The sequence below is a fragment of the Notothenia rossii genome (genome assembly GCF_949606895.1).
Source record: "Notothenia rossii genome assembly, chromosome: 5".
Taxonomy (NCBI): domain Eukaryota; kingdom Metazoa; phylum Chordata; class Actinopteri; order Perciformes; family Nototheniidae; genus Notothenia; species Notothenia rossii.
This window is the reverse complement of record NC_136903.1, coordinates 3,849,911-3,876,671: the sequence shown is the minus strand read 5'-3', so window position 1 is coordinate 3,876,671 and position 26,761 is coordinate 3,849,911. Positions and strand designations below refer to the sequence as shown.

Below are 26,761 nucleotides of genomic sequence, written 5' to 3'. Positions count from 1 at the left end.
TTGACAAATAGTACTCACTTTAAAGCCTCTATCACTTTTAATTTGGATGTATTCAGGCTGGTTTTTGTCCAGAGTTAGACCCTTTTTTATTAAAATGAAAACCCTGACATGTCATTAATCATATGAACCCTTAGATAATATTAAAGTATTTTCTATAAAATATTTATTTATTATTTACATCAACCAATACCTGAAAATGGTGTGAAGAAGTTGATTTAACTAAGATATAAACATAGAAAATTCAAAATGCTGAAAACCTTTTCTTGCTATTTTTGCAAACTTTACAATTAACTGATTATTATAATACTCATCAACTCATTCCTCAATTGAGTTTGATCCAGTTACAGACACTGCCTTAGAAAGATATTTCAGCAAGAAAAACATTATCTGTATATCAATTACTCAACATGTGATACCTTGAATCATAAATAAATTGTCGTTTCTGTTAAAATATGTATTTCCATTGACACCTTGTGCATTGTTTTTTATAATGTGCCTTTTCTTCAATGACTTGGGTCCCCAATAGGGCGCCAGGTGGCACACCACACACATCATCATTGTAACTTTATGTTAGTTTTAGGTCACTAGCATTATGACAGTGGAAGTAAATAATCAGCAGTGTGATGGTTTGTGTTAACAACACTTTAAGTCCAATAGAGCAGGGTGCTAATATCAGAAACTAAACCCTAATGCAGCCTTTAAACTAAGGTACCTGTGCGATATTACGGTATCAGAAATCTAAGACGATATCTACTCTCATATTACAGTACATGTCATTTGTTGGACGCTTCTATCCAAAGTGACTTACATACATTCAGTACTGTGGACAATCCCCACAGGAGCAATTTGGGGTGAAGTGTGTTGCCCAGGGACACAACGACATGCTGACTGCAGTGGGACTCGAACTTGCTACCCCCTGATTCGAAGTCCAGCACACTATCCAGTGAGCCACAGCCTCCCATATATTGATAATTTGCGCAACCCTGACTTTCCACAACAGGAGGTTTGAAGTTAAAGGTTCACAAATGTTATCTGTAAAATGTCCCTGCAGCAGGGGGTTGTTGAGTTGCAGCATTTCTACCATCTAGCCGAGGATGGTGAAGCTTCTGTCCCTAACACTTATCAGATTCAACCAACTGTTCTCATTGCTGCCAATTTTTACACTTCATTGCCGCTTATCTCAGCCACTAACCAATCTAATGCTTTTAATCGTCTCTGATAAGGACTCAAACGATATCACTCTGCGGGTCGATCTTATCTTTATTGAGGTGATGTAATGAGATGTTTGCAGCGCTGCAGGTTTTAATGTCAGCTGGCTGAACTGGAGCTGGGCTGCAGGGCTGACTGCTCAGAGGCACCTGAGCTCAGAGGTCACGGCAGTCAATTAAACTAAAACTAGTCCGCAAGATATGCACTGAGCACCGGATGCATCTACCTGGAGACTTAGTTGAACAGTGGATTATATTTTTGGGTACTAGGGCTGCACGATTTGGGGAAAAAAAACCTCATTGCGATTATTTTGCGATAAGATTTAAGGTATTGGATGGAAAGATAAAAATGTTTGCATCATACATATATAACATGATTATGGTAAGGGGGTTTGTAAAGTCCTTTCTTTTACATTTCGTCTGTAGAATATGACAAGAAGGCCAGGATTTCTCTGCAGCGCCACAATACTTGATTACATTTTTATTTTAACGCATATTTAGAATAAAACTAATATTGGGCTTCCTTCCATTTGAACATTTCTCTATTCTATAATGCAATAAAACCCTGATTCATTTTTGCAGCCCTTAGTTTGTATCTTAGATTAACTTAAAAAGAGCTTCACTTCATAATTCCTAATTTCAAATAATCTTTTTTTACAAACATAGAATGTATTTTATCTAGCTAAACTCCTATGACTCCTTGTGTTTGGAAAGAGACAGCTTGTTTTGATACCTTTAATATGTTATTTAAGGAAACATGTCAATATGGAAATTAGCCTTATTTCTTATAATTTATAAGCATTTGTTAAATACAAACCAGCAGTACTGACCAGTGCAAGCTCAGGGAACCTCGGTCTTACATTAAACATTAACAACATGTAAACGCTACTGAAGGCTGCCGCTTGTTTGTAATCTGATCTCCTAAAACCATTTATAACATTAAAACGGGGGTTATTTATTATTTTAAGTGCTCAGTAATTGCATTCCTCTGTCACTTTATTTATGATTGTACTAGGGCTACAAAATTAATCAAAATACATTATAGGTTTGTGCTATATATATTTTTTGGGGATATATATTTTTTAAATCCTCTGGAGCAGAGACAGGAGCTGTGGATTATTGTTATTGATTAATGCATCAGTGTTTCTTAGGGTCAAAAACACTAAACTCAAAACTTAAAATGAAAGCGTTTAGTTTATTTAATAAAAGAGCACATGTTCAATGTGAAAAGTGACAGTAGATATACATTAGTTGCAATTTGGTGCTATATATATACAATTTAATATATATATATATATCTTTTTTTAAAAACCTGAATTTCAGGGGGGGCGCGGGGCTCCGTTGGCGGGGCCCAAGACAATGGTAGGGGAAACACTGCATTTAAAAGATTCGACTTGGTTTCTATACTTATTTGAACATATATTTATTTATTTTTCAAAATAAAAACAAAAATGTTTCCCACATTTTTTTTTTTTATAGGATATCTACATTTTGGTTAATCGGTGAACCGTTTTTTTGGGGGTCGAATATTCAAATATACATTTGCTTTCAAATTCCCATCCCTAGTAGGTACACTTAAGAGGAATTTGACTAGGTGTCGACCACTTATTGTCTTATAATTTAGGATTTAAATAGACCATTCGCATAACCAGCATTAAGATCACCAGTCTTTTTTACAATAGCTTCACCAAAATGATCAAACATGTATCTTAAAAGTGTGATATTGCACTCAGGACAACCTCTAGGTGTTACCAGTACATTTCTAAAGTGTAATTTAACTGTATTGTTTTGATCACTGCAGTTAGTCTCAGTTAAGGAGCGGAATTAAGGTTAACCTGTGTTCAGACTTAATCTCTTTTCCACACAAACACACAGATGGGAGGTTGTTCACAGTAGAACGTTAGAAATCTGTATGTAAAGTTAAATATGGTCAAACAGAATTGCGTCTGAATGAAATCTGGGATATTACATTTGGTGATTAGTGTTCAGGAATGCAAGGTGACCTTTTTTTTTAAATATAAAAAAACACAATTTTAGAAAATATTAGATTTAAGCTTCCTGGAGTTCTGAGGCTAATTTGCTAATCCGGATTTGTGCTGAGCCCCTCTGCTCTTTAAACAACTCTGCGGGGGCATTTATCCGGAGGCAGATTACATGAGAAGTTTAAGGGCAGCGTTGAATTTGATAGTTGGGATTTATGGTGGTATAAAGTTGTTTTTTGAACCTTTTCTCAACAACTGCTGGTGTGAAGATAACAGGGATGGACAAACTAACTTGTACGGTGGGGTTGGCGAACATGCACACACACAAGATGATATGATTCAACATTTATTTTAGGATAGAAACGTGTAGGAAGTGTGTTTGTTGGTCTATTGTGGAACCAACTTGTGCTGTAGCCCACATGACATCGTCAGAAAGTGTAGTGCTATTCAAAGAGTAGGACTAGAGCAATATTCAAATATTCCCAAATTGTACTTCGTGCAACATCAGTCCAACTACCAAGTGATATTTGCATTTCTGTTGAAATGACGTTAATGTGCTGCAGCTAACTGATGAGAGGGATGCAGCTCTCCCAGTTTGTCCAGTGGCTCGTTGTCGATGAAGCCACCAAACAAAGTTGTGTGTTCATGCTGTTGAAGTTGGATATGAAGGAGACTTCTAAGCTAGTGTTGGTTGTTGATCAATGTCAGCTTGTGTTGTGTCGCTGCTGTCTGGTTGTTGCTTTATGCAAAGTTTGAACGGTTTGAATGTCATTAGAGTTAGTCGTGAAATTGAAACCTGCAGAACAGCTACTGATTGAACCTCGTGGTGAAATTGCTTCGTCGTCGTCTCCCGGTGCTTTGAAGGACACATTGAGAGAGTCTGCAGTCCGATGCTGAGTCATTGTATTCGTGAAACACGAGGTCGGAGAAAATCGACTCCAGAGGACAAACGATGTGTCCAGATTTTCTGTTTGGTGTCTTTCAAGGTGCCCGAGAAGATTTCATGTTGGTTTGGAAAAGTCAGATATTTAAAGAAAACAAGTCCCATCAATAGACTGGTGCAAATGTATAAATGAATATCACGCACAAGTCTGAACACAAATAACTCAATCATCTCAGATTGGCTAATCTTGTTGTTGAATGCATAATCAAAAAGACGATGTTAGTAAAAGAAGTTCCACCTCCAACAGCATTCAGCAAAAAGTCAATAAATGTTGATTTTCATTTGTTTGTTTCAATTATTAAATGGGATATGTCATGTGAGCAAATTTAAAGTCTTTAGAAGTAGATTTTTATAAAAATGTGCGCTGTCTTTGTTTAGTCTTAAGAGTTCCCAAAGTCCATCCAAAAAGTCTTACTAGGTCCGACAGTCATCCAGAGGTTCAGCTTTCAATGGTATAAAAGATTCAGTGATTTAAAAGAAGCTGTATTCATCAAATGCACAATAGCTGCACTGTGATTTTGGAATTATAAATCAAAGAATCCAGGCTTATCCAACAATGCAACATGCGCTGTACTTAACATAAAAATAAAATGACAAAATATTGCAGTAAAAAAGACATAATGGTGCAAGTAGCTGCAGGAATAAGAAAAGATATCCAAGATAAAACAAAGAGAAAGCAAATGGAAAATACCAATGTGTTTTTGTTCATAGCCTCTGTCCTTTAAGACAACCATTTATTTAAGCTAGTCCTAAAACTATTAATCAAACCATCTATTATCTAAAAGCTGTTGAATGATTTGGTGATGACCATCAGTGAGGTAGTGGTGCTAGCTGGTGTAACCCGCAGTGTTTGAGTCTGAGTTTTATGACCGCATACTTTCCCCACAGGGAGGATTTACAGAGCCTAAATGAGCCTTTTTAACGTCCGCCCTTTGACCTTTCCTGTGTGATGCTGAGTGCTGATTTCACGGGGAACAGAGCTTCCTGCACTCGTAAATCACAGATCAGGAGGAGGAGGAAACCGGCGCAGAGGCATTTCCTCCTCCCCTCGGCGCCCGGGTCTACTTTCTGCTGCAGAGGGAGAAATCCTGGCAGAGGATTTAACAAAGTGCGACTTCTGCAGAAACCTCAAAAACCACAAAGCAGAGGACAGCGGCTGGATTCTGTTTCCTGTGCTGCACAAGTGAAAGTTGAACACAGAGGAGACGTGACTTTATATCAAACTGTGAACTAAAGAGAGGCAGATCAGATTTAATTTAAGGGTGTTCATGAACATGTTCATGATTGGCTGCAAAGTTTAGGATGTGTGGTCAGCGCTCGGCATTATGGATTATACCAGTAAACCACCATTTGTATTATGACTTTGCTTTGATTATGTATTATTCACATATACACAAGTTTAAAATGCTTCAAAAACATGATTAACTCTTGCCTCTAGACCAGTATGTTAAATATCCCATGGGTAAAAGGTAAAAAATGATTTTATTCCAGATCCATTTCAGTAAAATGCTCAACATACTTACTTCCTTATAAATCTGTTTGATTCTCAAGTGTCATCTTCCTAACAGCAGACATAGCGAGTCACAAATCCAATTGTTCATTAAAAATCAATAATACAATCTTTTTTACCAAAGTTGCACGTTCTGCAGTTAGTGCTTTATTGAAATGTTAACAAAATGAGTTATTGATAAGTAGGGATGTCCCGATCACCTTTTTTTGCTCCCGATCCGACTCCGATCATTTGATTTTGACAATTTGCCGATACCGATTTTTCCCGATCCGATCTTTATGCAATGCATTAAGAGAAAAAAAAGCATTCAAGTTGTCCCTTAAGGTTATTTTTTTATTTAAATTGGATATTCTATCCAACATGGATATAGCTTCTTTCTTTCACAGCAGCATTGGATCAGTTCAGTTGTGCAGCATTGGATCAAAACAAAATAAAGCTTCTCAGTACTCGTTAGCTTACTGCTACAATTAGACACTGCGCCCACTCTGTTGCCAGATTTGAGAGAAATAACCAGGTCTATGAAAACAAGCCCCGAAGAAGCAACACATACATGATGTTCTGTCATTTGAAACCAAAACTAAGACCTCAGGATGACTTTAAGACGTGAACATGGTCATTTTTGTTTTGTAACATTGAATATAAAATAAAATAAAAGTATTTAAAAAAAAAAAAAAAAAAGAAGAAAAAATAAAATCCCGATCCCCGATTTTTTTCCTCCCGATTCCGATCTTTTGAAAATCACGTGATCGGCTCTGATCCCCGATCACGTGATCGGATCGGGACATCTCTATTGATAAGTGATCATCAGTCATGTGGATAACAAAAGAAACCAACACACATCCTGCCACGACATATATCACAGCATCAAGAGAAAAACTCTTAGCTCATAGCTTCACCTTTTAATACGCAGCTTCTCTCTCTCTCTCACACACACACACACACACACACACACACACACACACACACACACACACACACACACACACACACACACACACACACACACACACACGTACGTTCTGGCTCTAGTCATTTGTTTCGTTTTTTTCTTTTAAATACTGCCTTCTCTCTTGTGTATTCGTGACGCTGCACTTGTCCTGTAATTACTATATCACTCAATACAAATAAGCAAATAAAACTCAGACAAGTGTTGAAGGGGGAAGTTTCAGAAGCTGTTCGAGTATCCAAAAAGCTTTGTGATTATCTCTTAAACTCGGGTCGGCTTTGTCTCTAATGCTGTGTTGATTCTCTTTTTTAAACCGCCTCTAACGAACCCTTCCTCTGTTTAGATCAGACGAATGCAGCTTTTTCATTTCAAACACAAAGCCCACTGAGTGCACCTGAATAATATCACACTTGTTCTGTTTTTTTTGTTGCGCAAATGTGTGAATCCATTGCTGAGATATTTGCAATTGTGTCATGTAATCTGCTCTGAAAAGGTCTCGGTGTCGCCCTGCTCTTTGTCTCTCACCTGGTTACGCATGTGTTAGCTGAACGTTGAGCTTATCGCTACTTAAAGGTTTTGCATCCTTTGGATTTCCTCTTCCTCATTTTCCTCCATGTTCCGGCTTTTTGACACACGTGCAGCTGAGAGACCTTTAACACATCAGTCATTTGTTGGAATTCTATCAAAATTGCCGTATGGACGCTGATAATATCCAATATGCAGGAAGAACAATATTTGTTAAAGGCAAAATAGCGCTCCAACACATTGTATGTGATAAGCAAAGGGGCGGGACATCTCTAAGCGGTTGACCAATCACAACAGAGCCGGCCAGCTAACCAATCAGAGCAGACTAGGCTCTGGTTTCAGGCAGAGGGTGAAAAGAGGTGCTGCAGCACAGACAGTATGAGAAGAATAAATAGCTTTTTGAACATTAAAGCATGGAGACATGTAGAGACACTACATACTGATATACACCTGAACATCAGCAGGAGAGGACTCTTTAAAGTAGAGACACTACATACTAATATACACCTGAACATCAGCAGGAGAGGACTCTTTAAAGTAGAGACACTACATACTAATATACACCTGAACATCAGCAGGAGAGGACTCTTTAAAGTAGAGACACTACATACTGATACACACCTGAACATCAGCAGGAGAGGACTCTTTAAAGTAGAGACACTACACACTGATATACACCTGAACATCAGCAGGAGAGGACTCTTTAAAGTAGAGACACTACATACTAATATACACCTGAACATCAGCAGGAGAGGACTCTTTAAAGTAGAGACACTACATACTGATACACACCTGAACATCAGCAGGAGAGGACTCTTTAAAGTAGAGACACTACATACTGATATACACCTGGACATCAGCAGGAGAGGACTCTTTAAAGTAGAGACACTACATACTGATATACACCTGAACATCAGCAGGAGAGGACTCTTTAAAGTAGAGACACTACATACTGATATACACCTGAACATCAGCAGGAGAGGACTCTTTAAAGTAGAGACACGACATACTGATATACACGTGAACATCAGCAGGAGAGGACTCTTTAAAGTAGAGACACTACATACTGATATACACCTGAACATCAGCAGGAGAGGACTCTTTAAAGTAGAGACACTACATACTGATATACACCTGAACATCAGCAGGAGAGGACTCTTTAAAGTAGAGACACTACATACTGATATACACCTGGACATCAGCAGGAGAGGACTCTTTAAAGTAGAGACACTACATACTGATATACACCTGAACATCAGCAGGAGAGGACTCTTTAAAGTAGAGACACTACATACTGATATACACCTGAACATCAGCAGGAGAGGACTCTTTAAAGTAGAGACACGACATACTGATATACACGTGAACATCAGCAGGAGAGGACTCTTTAAAGTAGAGACACTACATACTGATATACACCTGAACATCAGCAGGAGAGGACTCTTTAAAGTAGAGACACTACATACTGATATACACCTGAACATCAGCAGGAGAGGACTCTTTAAAGTAGAGACACTACATACTGATATACACCTGAACATCAGCAGAAAGGACTCTTTAAAGTAGAGACACGACATACTGATATACACCTGAACATCAGCAGGAGAGGACTCTTTAAAGTAGAGACACTACATACTGATATACACCTGAACATCAGCAGGAGAGGACTCTTTAAAGTAGAGACACGACATACTGATATACACGTGAACATCAGCAGGAGAGGACTCTTTAAAGTAGAGACACTACATACTGATATACACGTGAACATCAGCAGGAGAGGACTCTTTAAAGTAGAGACACTACATACTGATATACACCTGAACATCAGCAGGAGAGGACTCTTTAAAGTAGAGACACTACATACTGATATACACCTGAACATCAGCAGGAGAGGACTCTTTAAAGTAGAGACACTACATACTGAAATACACCTTAACATGAGAGATGGGCAAAAACAGAAGTGGATACGGTTTGAAGGGAATACTCGGCATCTATTAAATGTATTTGTACTGAATGTTGCAGCTGCTGATATTCACCTCCCTGTCCTCTGTCTCCTGTCTCCTTTGTCTTCTCTCCTCTGTCCTCAGTCTCTGTGCTCGTCGGTGGTTCAGGTTTACGGTGCAGACCGGAGCTGCTGCTGGGTGAAGAAATGCTGCGGAGTCGCCTGTCTGGTGAAAGACAACCCGCAGAGATCCTACTACATCCGAGTGTTCGACATCAAGGTGAGCGGAAACACATCCTGTGGAGGAAACCTAGGGCTGGGTACAAATCAATAGCTATACCCTTTTGTTTTATAGTAACCAACTCTCTCTTTCAAGCTTCAAGTGTCAAGGCTTCATTGTCATGTGCACATTAGTTACAGTGTAGATATGTCAATGAAATTATTCTGACCTGAGCTCCTCCAACAATGCAACATATATAATAAAGTAAAAGGCAACCCGAGTCCTTAATGGACTGTGAGAGGGGCTTTATGGACAAATGAAAACATCTCAAATAATTTCCCGACAACCTTGGTTTGACTCTTTAATCAAAGAGCAACTATAACATAAATTGGTGTGTAGGATAAAAGAAATATCAAAGATTTCTGCTAAACGTAATTAGGGATGCACCGAATATTCGGCCACCGAAAATTATCGACCGAAAATGGTTAAAAAGGCCCTTTCGGCTTTCGGCTTTCGGCCAATTTCAGAGAACAGGGTTACGTTGATCATACTCCGCATATTTGTCCGGGTGTTTTGATTTCAAGTGGTGGAGTAATCCCGAAGTGGTGAAAGTCTTTGCAGTTACACCCCCTCGAGAAATGTCAGCTGAACAAGTTTTACAAATCGCAATCCGCGCCTCTTTCTCTGATATTTTTAAATATCTCCAAGCGGCTGACATGTTGGCCGTGAGCCAGCCGCGAGCATGGTCGCACGCCGTGTATCGATTTCGGCCAAGAATTTCCAATTCGGTGAAATCTATTCCTACGATTTCACAGGCTCCTCCAACAGAGCAACATGGTCATATATAGAACAAATAAAGCAGATTCAATAGTACAAGAGAATGTTTTGAGATGTGTAAGAAAATAGAAGTCAAATAGAAATAGTGCAAGAAAAGTCTATATACAAGTAATTGGAATACGATATATTAGATGAAAAATTAGCTAAATGCAAACAGATGAATGTTTATGGATGTTGTTTAAAAAGTTCATGTGTTTTTAATATTCTTATGGCCTGTGGGAGGAAACCGTCTCTGAATCTCCGTATTATCTACTTAAAGGTTGATATACATCAGTCATGGGGAGTTTCTAACTAGTGTGTTAATGAACTCTACTGTCAAGAAAAAGACAGACACGTGGAAAGTATGGATGACTTATTATAGAATATATCAGAACACTTTATTTGTTCCTGGGTGAATTACATGCCCATGCTTCATTTAAGTAAAATTAAAATACAAAGATCAAATATTATTGAAAAAAATGTAAGTAAACATTAGAATTGTAAGTAAAAAGAAAAAGTCAGATAAAATATGTATATTATTATACGGAGCTAAGTACAAATCTGCAAAATACACGGTACTACAATACATATATATATAAAGACTAAATAAATGTTTGCTGAATTTTGTTGTTTCTGAAAAAGAAAATGACATTGCCCAACAAATATTTATATTATAAGTTCAAATATATTTGCTGAATGTTCTTGTTTTTTTGCACAATCAAAAAAAAGCTGACTCAAACCAGAGCATTGATTCTCCAATAAATAAACTGAGTGACACAAATCAATCTTAAAAACTCCCCGTTTGCTTTTTAAACGAACAGTAAGACTTCAATGTCTGTGTGTGTGTGTGTGTGTTGCATGAAAATCTGCTGAGTCACACTTGTAATCCCTCTAAACGTCTCTCTCTCTCTCTGTGTTTCCGCAGGAAGGGAAAACGATGTTCGAGCAGGAGCTGTACCACAACTTCTCCATCAGCAGCTCCAGATCCTACTTCATCTCGTTCATAGGAGATGTGAGTGTGTGTGTGTGCCATCAGGAAACACACTCTGCCATTATCTCACCTTATTAAACACAGTTAGATATTTACATGAAGTCTCTCTCTCTGTCTCTCTCTCTCTCTCTCTCTCTCTCTGTCTCTCTCTCTCTCTCTGTCTCTCTCTCTGTCTCTCTCTCTCTCTCTCTCTCTCTCTCTCTCTATCTCTCTCTCTCTCTCTGCCTGTTATTAGACAGTGAAGTGAAGCAGCTTCAGGAAGAGACTCCACTTTAAAATGTATTTAAGTTATTTCTCCTCACGAAAATCACCAGTCTATGACTCAAAATTCTGATACAAGACTATATATCGTCGTACCTTTTCAATTTCATAATATCCTAATGGTGCGTTCACACCGGACGCAATGTGATTTCTTTGGCGCGTTACGATTACATGTAAAGTCAATGTAAAGACACGGATAGACACGCATCTGCTGGATAAGACGATGAAATTCACCAAACTGTGTGCGATGCTGGATGATATCGTGATCCCAGACACAACGGAGTTCGATGCTACGTTTGTAGGACTTCCATAGTAGGTTCAAAGCAGCAATAGTTGTAATATCTTCCGTAATTAAGTGCGTTTTAATCCTTGCCTACAATTTAATAGCCACCTCTGTCGGGGTTTTGGGTTTTGACGCGCCTCTCTTTGTTTCCAAACAATTCAGCGGATATCGTAGTTGAATCAGATGAGCTTTATTCATTGATCCACACGGGGCATACACAGGAGGACACATTTCTTCGCTTCATAGTAACTAAAAGTTTATCTCCAACAGAACAAAAGAACACGGTCAAAAGACTTTTCCGTTTCCCCGTCTCATCAACCCCAGCTGTGTCCCATCAACCTACCATATATAGGCATATAGCCATGCACGTGATACTGACGCACATAACAAATAATAAGTGAGCCTTAAATTAATACACTTTAAGCCATAGTATGACCCACACAAATACCTTTAGACGGTGAGTTTAATCTAATTTATATTATCATCAAGCTTAACTATCAGACAATAATAATAATAATAACTCAATGAAAATGGCTCTAACAAGTGCAGAAAAAACGAAACTATTTTTACTTTGACGCGTAAACAACATCAACAGCGTGTCAAAGGCGTGGCGCGTCTGTTTGAATGAGGCCATACTAATAACTTCAAGCTGCGGTGAAACTCACACAATTAGAGCGATGCGAATATTCTAGAACGGATCATTAGTATTGTCTGTTCCTCGATCTAAACTATGGTGAAGTGATGTCTGTGTGTTTCTGAATTTACCAGACATGTCAACTAGTGTTAATTTCGTTGACTAAAACTATGACGAAATATGTTCGTCAACGACCTTTTTTTCCATGACGAAAACGAGACGATGACGAGACGGCACCGACGGCAGTAAACAATAACTGTAACGAAATCATCATGCAATATCGTTGACGAAAAGTGACGAGACGAAAATGTAGTTTACTAAATAAAAACTATGCCAAAATCTCTCTTTACTTTCGTTGACGAAAAATGAGGAGACGAAATATTATCAAAGATAACGTTACATCTCTGATAGTCAGTTTTTCTCCCAGCAGTTCCATTTCCGGTGCTGCGGCTGGGCAGCAGCTGTGTGTCTGTGCTGCGCGCGGCGGTACATTTGAATTACACCGGGCAGCGGCACACTATGAACAGTCAGGAAGACTTGGGTCTAACGAACCTTATTCAACAGAAAATAAAATGGCAACAACAAGGCTTGGGAGCAGTGGTCGCGTTAACCGAATACCCCCCCCCCCCCCCCCCGTCAGCGCGAGTGAGTGATAAATTGTGCACTCGACGGGTAATAATGGATTATGACGGAAATGTTACAATCCTGTCCGTCAAAATGACTGACAACGAAAAAGTCTAAAGCCACCACTGCTTGGGAGAAAGAAACGGTGTGATATTTGAGCCCATAATCTTATTGTGAAATAAATTTGAATAAAATGACAAATTATTGGTTTTGGCTAGACTAGTTTGACTGAAATGTTCTATAATCTGATGACTAAAAAAGACTAAACAGTTTTCATTGACACAACGTAGACTAAAATAATTCGTTTTCTTTGACTAAAATATGACTAAAATGCTCAGACTTTTAGTCGACTAAAACTTGACTTAATAAAAACAGGATGAAGGTGACTAAATATGACTAAAACTAAAAAGGAAATTTAACACAGGACTAATACTAATTTAAAAAGTAGCTGACGAAATTAACACTAATGTCTACCCACTTATTCATTAAATCCACATTTCTGATGATTATTTACCAAAATGCTCATTGTTTAATTATTTTGTGAAAGCCTCAATATGTTTGAGGTGTTATTTAACTCGAGGGTCTAAAGCGCTATAGAAGTCTGTGCTGAATATATTTCAGGTAAAGCCAGAAATCAGCAATATTTTGATAAGTAATTAAATACGTTTTTCTTAATTTAATGCCATCTTTTGAATTTAACAGTGCTTAATTTCTAATCAACACATCCGTATTCAAGTCGTGCAGACTTTACACTCTATAATCTCTTCTGTTCAGTTATCTTTATTCAAAGTAAGATGTTTTTATTTTAATAATGTGTGTTTTTTCTTCCCCTCAGAACTGTCAGATCGGTCTGAACTTCGCCAGTGAAGAAGAGGCCAAAAGATTCAGAGCGGCCATCAACGACCTGCTGAACCGACGGCAGCGCAAAACCGGTACGTTATACTGACGTCCTCTGTGTGACCTTTCACCTCTCTCTCATGGGCTGCAGAACTCTTTCCTCTTCTTCTGCTAACATCTACAATTCTGTCCCAAACCCGTCCGCCTCATTCAAGTCCAGTACTTTTTGCTTAAGTAAAACTTCATATGCAGGACTTTTACTGCTAACAGAGTATTTATACACTGTGGTACTTCTACTTAAGTACAAGATCTGAGTACTTCTTCCACCGAGAGGGTATCTCAAGAGAAGTGAGTCTGTGCCGACAACAGTAAACATGGAGGGTTTATTGATTGCTTCCACTTGATTATATTTAAGTGCATTTTAAAAATAGATGTATAGAGGAAGTAGACGACATTTCAACATAATCCATAGTGCTGTCGGACTCTTGGTCTGAAGAAATGTTTTGGTCTTGAGACTGTTCTTAAATTAAGAAAAAATGGATTACTGAGTGCATTAATCTTTAGTCTCTTATTCGAATATATTCCTTTTATCATACACACCAATATATTGTTGAGTTCCTCTTCGATTAGAGAGTTATACTGAGGTTGTAGTGAACGAATATCACGTATCTTAGTTTGTGAATTAAGGACCCTGGTTGTAAACAAATCTTACTTTCTTATCGCTTCATGCAAAGATATGCAGCTTCTGGTTGTTGATGTTGGCGCAGTGTTTGTTGAGGGGTATTAAGCTATCTGCATTGCGTTCATATTAACCCCAACATATCACAAGTTGATTGAGACGTATCTGAAGATGAGGACGTGTTGAGTTTGGGACAGTTTCCTCCTTTTCTCTGCTGCAGTTACTTGTGTTTGTCTCTCTGTGGTAAAGCTGTCAGTCTGTCTGTGTTCTCTGCAACGAGGCTCCTCTCAGCATGTTAGCCTTTTTGAAGTGCAGCCTTCAAACTGTGATGATGACTGAGGGTCAAACAGGGGGGAGATTTTCTTTGAGATACAACTAAGCTTTCAAAGCTTTTGCTTCCCTTCCGCTCAAGACTTCCTGAACTGTTTTTCTGACTGTTTACATCAAATAGAGTGGTGCAGGGATGATGTATATTTATATATGTATTTTTCGACTAAGCAATAGCATCTACCAGGTTCACTCTACAAAAAGCCAATAAGATCTTACGATTAGATTTTAAATGATTATCAAACAAACATTTATGATACTCACACGTTTAGTTCAGCAGGAAAATCTCCACATGTTACACCACTTTATGATTTTTCGAGTAAAAAGCTAATGTTGGGCTATAAAGGAACTACAGCACGGTCACATGACTTCACGTCTCCACCGCTAAGCTAAAGGCGGCTAATGTTGGGCTATAAAGGAACTACAGCACGGTCACATGGCTTCACGTCACCACCGCTAAGCTAAAGGTGGCTAATGTTGGGCTATAAAGGAACTACAGCACGGTCACATGACTTCACCTCACCACCACTAAGCTAAAGGTGGCTAATGTTGGGCTATAAAGGAACTACAGCACGGTCACATGACTTCACGTCACCGCCGCTAAGCTAAAGGAGGCTAATGTTGGGCTATAAAGGAACTACAGCACGGTCACATGACTTCCCGTCACCACCGCTAAGCTAAAGGTGGCTAATGTTGGGCTATAAAGGAACTACAGCACGGTCACATGACTTCACGTCACCACCGCTAAGCTAAAGGTGGCTAATGTTGGGCTATAAAGGAACTACAGCACGGTCACATGACTTCACGTCACCACCGCTAAGCTAAAGGTGGCTAATGTTGGGCTATAAAGGAACTACAGCACGGTCACATGACTTCACGTCACCACCGCTAAGCTAAAGGTGGCTAATGTTGGGCTATAAAGGAACTACAGCACGGTCACATGACTTCACGTCTCCACCGCTAAGCTAAAGGTGGCTAATGTTGGGCTATAAAGGAACTACAGCACGGTCACATGACTTCACGTCACCACCGCTAAGCTAAAGGTGGCTAATGTTGGGCTATAAAGGAACTACAGCACGGTCACATGACTTCACGTCACCACCGCTAAGCTAAAGGTGGCTAATGTTGGGCTATAAAGGAACTACAGCACGGTCACATGACTTCACGTCACCACCGCTAAGCTAAAGGTGGCTAATGTTGGGCTATAAAGGAACTACAGCACGGTCACATGACTTCACGTCACCACCGCTAAGCTAAAGGTGGCTAATGTTGGGCTATAAAGGAACTACAGCACGGTCACATGACTTCACGTCACCGCCGCTAAGCTAAAGGAGGCTAATGTATGAAACACTTGTCAGGAACCGCCGTTTTTAAATCCTCCAAAAGGGTATTTACTGATTTATTTTATGTCGTAGAACAATAATCTCTTCATCTTGTGTTAACCACAGACCTTATTCCAGGACCAAAAACATATTCAAACATATCATTGACTTCGAGATGATGGAACAGGAAGTGCCAAAATGCTGACTCATGTCCTGGTTTTAGGACTCATTCCTGCACCCCTCTATACATAAGGCAGCATGTTTTCCTCTGAAAGCTTCAACACTTGTGGGCTTTGAATCTTTAAAACTCGTCTTGCTTGAACTGCCACAAAACTAAACCTGCGCACACTTTCTGAAACCCTCTTCTCTCGCCTCTTACTCTAAATATCTTCCATTTTACGTGTTGATATTCTGAAACTATAACCGTGTTAATTTCTCTTTTTGCAGAGAAGAGAGGTGACCCTAAAAATGGTACGTTGAACTCTAATGTCGATGATTCAGATTCTCCTCCAGCTGCTGTAGCCTCTGGTCTGCTCCGTCATCTTGACCTGGATTAACAAAAAAAACATCTGGTGATTTTTAAATGAAAATCTCCAGATGTACCGTCTGTTTGGTGCGGTGACTAAAAAAAGAAGCTAGCAGTCAGAAACTTGGCTGTTTTTAAAATGGGTAAAAACTGTATAATTTAAACACCAAATGCAATATTAAAATGCAAGAAGACTAACATTTTAAATAAAAAGTACACATCAAATAAGTACAGATGCAATATATAAGAGAAGTGTACTGTATTCTGAGTGAGTATTTCTAATACAAATGAGTTTGTAGTATACGATGAGTAGGCCTGAGTATCTCTGCAGCTCCACAATACTTTATTAAAAATGGGTTTTTAACATATTTAGCCTTTTAACAAATAGGATTTTTGTTTTGCATTACTTTCAATTACACTTTGATTAATCGTGTAGCCCTTATTCGTATAGATTCTTCTTCTCAAACACCTGAATGCATCCTCTTTTTGTTGCAGAACACATACTCTTAAACGTTTGTGTATATATTCAGTAGCAGGCTGTGATTTTACAAAGCAGCTCGTAGAAATTGGAAGCAAGAATCCGATTATAAACAGAGCAGACACTCGAAGATATGTTTTTGTGCGTGACTGTGTGGCAGCGTCGTGGTGTTTCCTGACTCGCTGTTTTGCAGACTTCATGACTCACACTCACATAGCGAGGGAGTCAGCCGCAGGTTAATCTGTCAGCAGGAAGCCCATCTGTGCCATATGTAGACCACATGGCCTCTGTTGTTGTTCCCTTTAAACCCTGTCGTGCTGCACATTAAGGCTAATCTCTAATCTCGACAGTTACTGCTGCTCCACATTTGTTCTGGTCGCTTCATCTTTCTTAAATAAATGTTTTAATATTCATATGAATCAGCATTACATTTGACAAATACCCATGTAGATGTGCCAGTATTAGCTCAACGGTGCATATATTACTTTGTTTGCAAAGACAGAATTAAAGAAATGGATAGATGTAAGGTCTCGAATGGTTGGATTGTGGATATCTCAAAAGACCTGAAGAACACTTACTATTTTATCACGATATTTCAACTGAAACTGCCTGCAGCCTGATATTCTTTTAAACCATTGACCTCATACTTTACGTTATATATATTTTGATCGTAGCATGATGTAGATGCAATATTTTATAAAGCGCAGCCATTTAAAAAGTGTTCCTTTCCACACCAAACAAGGCTGATATTTTAAGATCTATCCAATTTGTAGGCGGTTTATACAAAGCACACACCGGTCTATATTTGTTTTTGACACCTCCTTGTGGACGTAAGGCCAGAACATTTTTGCAGGTTTAATGTGGATGTGGTCTAAAGTTAGGTTAGCGGGACTACAATTTGTATTTGTCAAAACCTGGGGAACAGAATAAGCTCCATTTACATTACATGTCATCAGCGGTTTCTTTCATCTAATATGCTTACTTTAAGTGCATTAAACCATAAAGATACAAACCCAGAAAAATGCAGATACAGTAGCTTATAATAAATCAAACCTTTTTTAGGGCTGGTGCATTAGTTTCAAATAGGCTAAAACTTATTTTCTGTACTGATAAACGGCTCGGAAGATGTCTAGATCAGTGGTTCTCAACTGGTCAGGCCTCGGGACCCACTTTTTACTTGGTCAATAAATCGCGACCCAACATTTTGAAGCAATCAAATCTATTCAACAAAAAATCGTGCTGTAATATATACGCTTTTCTGCATACAATATTAATACAAGTGAAGTACAGTGCATATATCCCTTCACAGAACTAAAGTATGCTTTTAAAAAAGGTTTAATGAGATGATGGAATCAAAGCTGAACTATATAAAAAGGCACACATGCAACCCCAGCAGGGGGTCTGGGGGGATTCTCCCCCAGGAGATTTTTAGAAATACTAACATAAACTATGCATTCTGGTACACTCTGAGAAGAAAATAAATAAATCTATTACTACCCGACATATTAATAATATTTTATGCCATTGTTTGTTTTTCACTTTGTTCTGACATCTTGCTGCGAGAAGAGTAAAGAGGAGATAGTCTGTGTGACTTACTTTAAATTGTGGGTAAGGGTAGATAGCCCCCATTGTTCTGCGACCTGTCAATCATCAAACCGGGGTAATATTTCATTATGTGTTCATTTGTATCTGAAGTTCTCCGAGGGGACTTCCGGCAACATTCTTGATTCTGATTGGCCAGAAGACTCGAAAAAACATCAGCAAAGATATTTTATTGAGAAGAGGATCACAGAAGTTTTCAAAACCGTTTATGGTCTCCGGTACTTCCAGTGCAACGTCGGCTGCATGCACAGCGTTAGAAAATCACGCCCCCCCCCAAAAAAAAAAGAATTCCAATTTTTTTCTTCACTCACACATCCGCGACCCACTCGAAATGGGTCCGCGACCCACTTTTGGATCGCGACCCACCAGTTGAGAACCACTGGTCTAGACTTCCTGCTGTGTTGATATCAATGGGTCGCCTACCATTTTTAAACCAGGATGTCAAACAGGTGTGTCTTTGTTGACGGTTACCTGGGTTCTACATAACCTTCAGGGAGTGGCAAGCTGATTGGCCGATGCAGAGCACCGTGCTGAAGTGTATCGTTTAACCGTTTTCTGGATGTAGGAAGGACCGAATCTCTTCACAGCACTATAGCCAAGCACCAGTGTGTTGAATGCTGTGTCCCTTCAGTAGCCAGTTGCACGGTGGACAAAATCAGTGCATTTTGTACGAAGAGTGTCTTTGCTTTTGGGGAGGCAGCCACAACGTAAATCCTATCTTAGTGTGTTTGTTCATGAGGTCTAGGCAAACCCAGTTGTGAGTTTTGGTCGCAGTGCATCAGAGTTTCATTTATTCTCCTCTGCAGCTTTTTGCACGTTGTCTCAACAGACTGTTATCTTTCATTAAGCCCTCTGACTGTGGGCAAACAGTGAGGCGACAGAGGGCAGGATTAACATACACCCAACGAATCAGTCGTCTCTTTCATCAGCTCCAAAATGTTCTCCCTGCGATCGGGCTTTCATTGAAGTTTTCTCCACATTCAGTCTGACATTTAAATTGTGAAGCATGAGACCAACAGAGGGGCGATGCTGCTGTGGATTTTCTCTGAATGTGAGTCTCAGTTTCTCTATTGTTCTTGTCCTCATTGTGAGAACAGGAATGACAAGAACTGGTCTAGTGAAGCAGCTTCAGGGTTACATTGTTTGGGAATGTTGAGGCCTCCGAGTCTCTTGTTACCTGATGTGAACTCTTAAATCCAGCCTCAGCTTCTCCACTTGATCTGTATTGATGAGGGCTTGAATATATACACTCTTTTCTATATCCAGTCAATTAGGAAAGGTAGTTGTAAGTTAATGCTGTCAGGTTTGTTTTGCAAAAGATCTAAGAGTGTTATGTTGAGTTTAGCTGCTTTCCTTATGGAGTCTATTAAGTTACACTCCAGTCTTTCAAAGAGTTTGTTCACACGTGTTCTTGGCAGGAACTCAAATTTTTCTTGGCAAAACAAGAAACAGTGTTTAGTGAAATCTGCAGAATGATACCGACGTTTCGGACATTACTTTGGGAAGCATCAACATGTTTTTCTTGAATACAATTTAAACGTTGAACAAAGTTCACCTGCAATTGTTTTTCTTCTTGTCCTCTGGGAATGTTGAGGCCTCCGAATCTCTCGCTACCTGATCGTAACTCTTAAATCCAGCCTCAGCGTCTTCACTTGATGTTCATTGACAATGGCTTGAATATATACTCTTACTTGTTTCCAGCCAAGTAGGAAGGGAAGTTGTAAGTTGATGCTGTCACGTTTGTTTTGGAGAAGAAACCAGAGTTCAGCAGCTTTCCTCATGGAGTCTGGATACATTCAAAGAGTTTGATCGATCGGCGCATGTTTTTTTTTGTCTGCAAACCTAGTTTGTCAATGAACAAAGTTGTTGTTTTGTTTGTGTCCTCATTGTGAGAACAGGAATGACAAGAACTGGGGCCTGTACTACGAAGCTGGTTCAACCTAACCTGGATATGTTTGAGTTCGCCGGTTGGCTTAATCCAAAACATACGCGCTCTCGCTAAACGGTACTACGACACGGGTTATCAAGTGGATCGCTCAAGCCAGCCGTGCCCTATCTAGTTAGGTGCGTTCACATGAAAGGGGTGGTATTTGGAGCATTCGACCAATCACAAACATGGAGAAGCGTACTGACAGCGCAGCGCGTCATACTTCCTGAATGAAAAGTCAACTATAAGTTAATCTTAAAACATCCATGACTTAAACACTTTATCCAGGATCAAAGCCACATAGCTGCACCTGCAAGGTGAATACAGCTGGTAACAGAACAAGTGTTTGAATGTGTACATTAACAGGTTTATGATATCACTGCCCCGTCTAAGACACCATCTGACTTTAATTACATTTGACTCGAGTGTTTCGTCAACTTAATGTGTTTAAAATAATACTTCTGCATACAGTATGTTACACTGTGAGTGTTGCTCGGCCAGATACGGCTCACCTGACTCAGATAAGGAGATATATGATACATTATGATGTGATATGCCGCGGACTGTACTTAATGTTACTCTGATCCGGTTACTTATGTTGTGGCAGATATTTAAGTAAGCTTTCTTAACGCTAATGTTATAATAGTCAGATTGCTCTGAAGATCGGAGGTGATATTCTATTAATGTTCACGTTCACACAGTCAGTTGATTTTTGCCGGCCGTCTTTCCTGCAACGGCAGTTTTTCTGTATTTCCTTTCTCCTGTAATATGACTTGATCGCTTTAAACTCCGCACACTGAGCTCTGATTGGTCAGCAGGCGGTGCTTTCACTGAGTTGATCTCTTAGCCTGCAGCCTAACCTGCTCCGGGGCAGGTTAGCCGCACAGCATAAGTTACCATGGAGATCTAGCCTGCTAAAAAGAGAACCAGCTTCGTAGGACCGGATAGCCGGAGTTTTCCCTGAAGTTAGCCGGCTAAGCAAAAATCCTGCTTGGTAGTATACCCCCCTGGTCTAGTGGAGCAGCTGCTTGTGTTGGTACTTCAGGGATCATTTTCTTTGTTTGGGAATATTGAGGCCTCCGAATCTCTCGTTACCTGATGTGACCTCTTAAATCTTCTTCATAGATGCTTTTTATTGACAAGGACTTGAATATAAACTCTTTACTGTATCAAGCAGAGTAGGAAGAGGGGTTTTAAGAGCCAACGTTTTTTTGGGCCAGTTTTCCTTATGGAGTCTGCCAAAAGCAGTGCTCATGTGTTTGGCAGCGAATCGAGTTTTCTAGGCAAACAAGAAACTGCATTTAGTGGAAGTATATGTTTTGCTAAATGATACCTAGATGTCGTTTTTCTTCAATAAGAGTCTTTCATTGAACAAAGTTCGCCTTCACTTGTTTAGTTTGCCTCTGAATCTCTCTTTAGCCGATGTGAACTCTTAAATCCATTGCAGCTTCTTCACAGATGCTCTTCATTGGCGTTGGTTTGAATATATACTCTTCGCCGTGTCGAGCCAAGTAGGAAGGGAAGTTGTAAACTGATGCCGTTGTGTTTCTCTTGGAAAAGAAAGCAGAGTTTAGCTGCTTTCCTTATGGAGTCTATCAAGTTACACTCCAGTCTTTCAAAGAGTTTGATCGCACATGTTCTTGGCAGGAACTCGAGTTTTTCTTGGCAAAACAAGAAACAGTGTTTAGTGAAATCTGCAGAATGATACCGACGTTTCGGACATTACTTTTCTTGTCCCCCTAAATTTTTTGGGAAGGTTGAGGCCTCCAAATCTCTCGCTACCTGATGTGAACTCTTAAATGTTCTTCATGCTCTTTATTGACAAAAGCTTCAATATACACTCTGAGCTGTATCCAGCCAAGTAGGAAGGGAAGTCGTAAGTTGATGCTGTCAAGAATTTAATTGGAAGTTTAGAAGCTTCCCGTATGGAGGCTGGAGATATTGGAAGAGTTCTGCATGCTTCTTTTCTAGGCCGTAGCTCGATTTTGTCAATGAACAAAGTTTGCCTTCCTCTTGTTTTGTTCTTGTGCTCATTGTGAGAACAGGAATGACAAGAACTGGTCTAGTGAAGCAGCTTCTTGTGTGTTGGTACTTCAGGGATCATTTGCTTTGTTTGGGATGGGGAAGTTGTAAGGGGATGCTGTCAGGTTTGTTTTGGAGAAGAAACCAGAGATTTATTGGCGAGTTTAGCAGCTTTCCTCATGGAGTGTTGGCAGGAACTCAGGAACAAGAAACTGCATTCAGTGGAAACATATCTGCCAAATGATACCTCTGTTTCTATACTGATGAAAATACAATGTGTTTGATGCCTTTCTTTATGAAGCAGAGGTAGGAGAAGTACTCAGGTCTTGTACTTGAGTAAAAGTAGAAATACTCAGATCTTGTACTTGAGTAAAAGTAGAAGTACTCAGATCTTGTACTTGAGTAAAAGTAGAAGTACTCAGATCTTGTACTTGAGTAAAAGTAGAAGTACTCAGATCTTGTACTTGAGTAAAAGTAGAAGTACTCAGATCTTGTACTTGAGTAAAAGTAGAAGTACTCAGATCTTGTACTAGAGTAAAAGTAGAAGTACTCAGATATTGTACTTGAGTAAAAGTAGAAGTACTCAGATATTGTACTTGAGTAAAAGGAGAAGTACTCAGATCTTGTACTTGAGTAAAAGTAGAAGTACTCAGATCTTGTACTTGAGTAAAAGTAGAAGTACTCAGATCTTGTACTTGAGTAAAGGTAGAAGTACTCAGATCTTGTACTTGAGTAAAAGTAGAAGTACTCAGATCTTGTTCTTGAGTAAAAGTAGAAGTACTCAGATCTTGTACTTGAGTAAAAGTAGAAGTACTCAGATCTTGTTCTTGAGTAAAAGTAGAAGTACTCAGATCTTGTACTTGAGTAAAAGTAGAAGTATTCAGATCTTGTACTTGAGTAAAAGTAGAAGTACCAGAGTGTAGGAATACTCTGTTACAGTAAAAGTCCTGCATTCAAAATGTTCCTCAAGTAAAAGCAGAAAAGTATTATCATCAAAATATAGTGAAAGACAGTAAAAGTATTCATTGTGCAGATTGGTCCATTTCAGAATAATATATATGATATGTTTTATAATGATTGATCATGAAAGTGTTCTCAAAGCTGGTAAAGGTGCAGCTAGTTTGAATGACTTTGTATACTGCAGGGTAGCTTGTGGATTTACTCCAGGTGGAACTAAAGTCTGATTTAACACTTGGTTATATTTCACATCATTCATCCACATCTGTAACTAAAGTTATTAAATGCATGTAGTGGAGTAGAAGTACAAAGTAGAATAACATGGAAATACTAAAGTACAAGTATCTCTAAATCAGTGGTTCTCAACTGGCGGGTCGCGGACCCGTTTCGAGTGGGTCGTGGATGTGTGAGTGAAGAAAAAAAAATTGAAAAAAAAAATTGAAGAAATTTTTTTTGGGGGGGAAAAAGTCAAACTTTTATTTTGAAGGCCCAATTTTCTAACGCTGTACATGCAGTAAGCGTTGCGCTGGAAGTACCGGAGACCAGTAGTTACGTAGTGATCATCTTCTCAATAAAATATCTTTGCTGATGTTTTTCCGAGTCTTCTGGCCAATCAGAATCAAGATTGTTGCCTGAAGTCCTCACGGAGAATAACTTTGCGGTAGAACTCTTCTTTATACATCAGTGGGTACAACTTCAGATACAAATGAACACATAATGAAATATGACCCCAGGTTTGATGATTGACAGGTCACAGAACAATGGGAGCTATCTACTCTTACCCACAATTTAAAGTAAGTCACACAGACTCTCCTCTTTACTCTTCTCGCAGCAAGATGTCAGAACAAAGTGAAAAACAAACAATGGCATAACATATTATTAATATGTCGGGTAGTAATACATTTATTTATTTTCTTCTCAGAGTGTACCAGAATGCATAGTTTAAGTTATAATCTCTAAAAATCTCCTGGGGGAGAATCCCTCCAGACCCCCGGGTGGGGTTGCATGTGTGCCTTTTTTATACAGTTCAGCTTTGATTCCATCATCTCATAAACCTTTTTTAAAAGCATACTTTAGTTCTGTGAAGGGATATATGCACTGTACTTCACTTTTATTAATATTGTATGCTGAAAAGCGTATATATTACAGCACGATTTTTTGTTGAATAGATTTGAGTGGTTCAAAATGTTGGGTCGCGATTTATTGACCAAGTAAAAAGTGGGTGCCGAGGCCTGACCAGTTGAGAACCACTGATCTAAATTGTACTTGAGTAAATACACTTAGTTACTTGCCGTCTCTGTTGAGAAGTATAAACACGTATCAATCAGAGGCCAAATATCTGGAGTCTTCTCATCTTTCTCAGTACTCTATACCTCGATCAAATCCTCCCATGTTCAACACCTCACCTCCTGGTTCTTGGAGTTTGAGGTTTGAGGCGAGACAGTTTTCCTGGTCGTAGACTTCCAGCATTCATGGGGAGTCGGGAGATTTAGATTGGGATTAGCAGTGGATTAGTGATTTCTGTCAGATGCTGCCGAGGTTTGTGTTGATTAGGAGGAATTCCAGGACTCCAGGAATTCTATCAAACGGACGGGAGAGGAAAGACCGGCACTTGACCTTTTGGATATTAGAAGAGATGGATAATGAAGGCTCAGTGTGAGAGTTAACGGCAGACATATTGATCCCTCAGGTAGCGGGGGTTACTGAAGACATATTGTGACAACGCAAGAGTCTGTTAGATTACAATACTACAGTAAAAACCTGCCAGCAAACCCAATAACTGTATTTCTATAATCGCCTTTTGAATATTTCTTCACCCCTCCCAGCACAAAACATTTTTGGTGGAGATGTCCCCATCCGATCACGTGATCGGGGATCGGAGCCGATCACGTGATTTTCAAAAGATCGGAATCGGGAGGAAAAAAATTGGGGATCGGGATTTTTTTTTTTTTAAATACTTTTTTTTAAATGTTGTATTCAATGTTACAAAACAAAAAGAACCATGTTCAAGTCTTAAAGTCATCCTGAGGCCTTAGTTTTGGTTTCAAATGACAGAACATCATGTATGTGTTGCTTCTTTGGGGCTTGTTTTCATAGACCTGCTCATTTCTCTCAAATCTGGCAACAGAGTGGGCGCAGTGTCTAATTGTAGCAGTAAGCTAACGAGTACTGATAAGCTTTATTTAGTTTTGATCCAATGCTGCACAACTGAACTGATCCAATGCTGCTGTGAAAGAAAGAAGCTATATCCATGTTGGATAGAATATCCAATTTAAATAAAAAAATAACCTTAAGGGACAACTTGAATGCTTTTGTTCTTTTTTTTCTCTTAATGCATTGCATAAAGATCGGATCGGGAAAAATCGGTATCTGCAAATTGTCAAAATCAAATGATCGGAATCGGATCGGGAGCAAAAAAAGGGGATCGGGACATTGGTAGCAAAATAAAAAGCTTAAGTACAAAACGGCGCTCTACCATCAGATTTTATTACTTTACAAACAGATTTAACTTGACTATTTCTATTCTTTCTACATGTTTTCAGCTACGTTTTAACCATACATCAATTTTCTAGTTTCTCTTCTGTCGTTAAACATCAGTACTTGCTTCTTGATCACACTAAAAGTGATCGTTAGCGTATGTGTTGCAACACCTGACTGTTTCAGGCAGTTCACTATTGAACTATGGATACATTTTTTGTTTATTTACATGCTTTAATCAAACCGATCGATCGGATATCATTATTTACGAATTATGCATAACCAAGTTTTCAGCAGTTCTTGCGTACCCTCTGCAGACCTCCAGCCTCCTCGTGAAGTCACTTTAGAAGGTATTAAATAGTCTGGATTTTGTTTAATTTTTGTTTAAAGGTCCCCTATTATATTGTTTTTCATCAATATATCACAGGTCTCAGATATATACAGAACCTGTCTCTGATTGGCTGAAACACCAAACGGATCATTGCAGCATTACCCATAACCCCCTCTGTTTCAGCCCTGTTTCCAAAGTGCTGATTCTCTGTCTGTTACTTTAGATCAGGGATGGGCAACTTGGATGGTGGTGAGGGCCACATAATGTATGTACTGGCAACCAGGGGGCCGCAGATTCACTTGGAACACACACACACACACACACACACACACACACACACACACACACACACACACACACACACACACACACACACACACACACAAGTCC

General features: G+C 39.2%; 1 protein-coding gene across 2 annotated transcripts in view; it reads left to right on the top strand.

Moving 5' to 3' along the window:
• The window catches only part of LOC307040158 (actin nucleation-promoting factor WASL-like), a 44,189-nt gene that overhangs the window by 751 nt on the left and 16,677 nt on the right, over positions 1-26,761 (top strand). Inside the window, exons 2-5 of one of the 2 annotated variants that reach the window (XM_079682750.1) lie at positions 9,202-9,336; positions 11,018-11,104; positions 13,721-13,817; positions 16,498-16,521. In XM_079682750.1, the coding sequence (XP_079538876.1) occupies positions 9,202-9,336; positions 11,018-11,104; positions 13,721-13,817; positions 16,498-16,521 (343 nt within the window). The remainder of the gene's footprint in view (positions 1-9,201; positions 9,337-11,017; positions 11,105-13,720; positions 13,818-16,497; positions 16,522-26,761) is intronic. The other variant, XM_079682751.1, reaches the window with a different exon arrangement.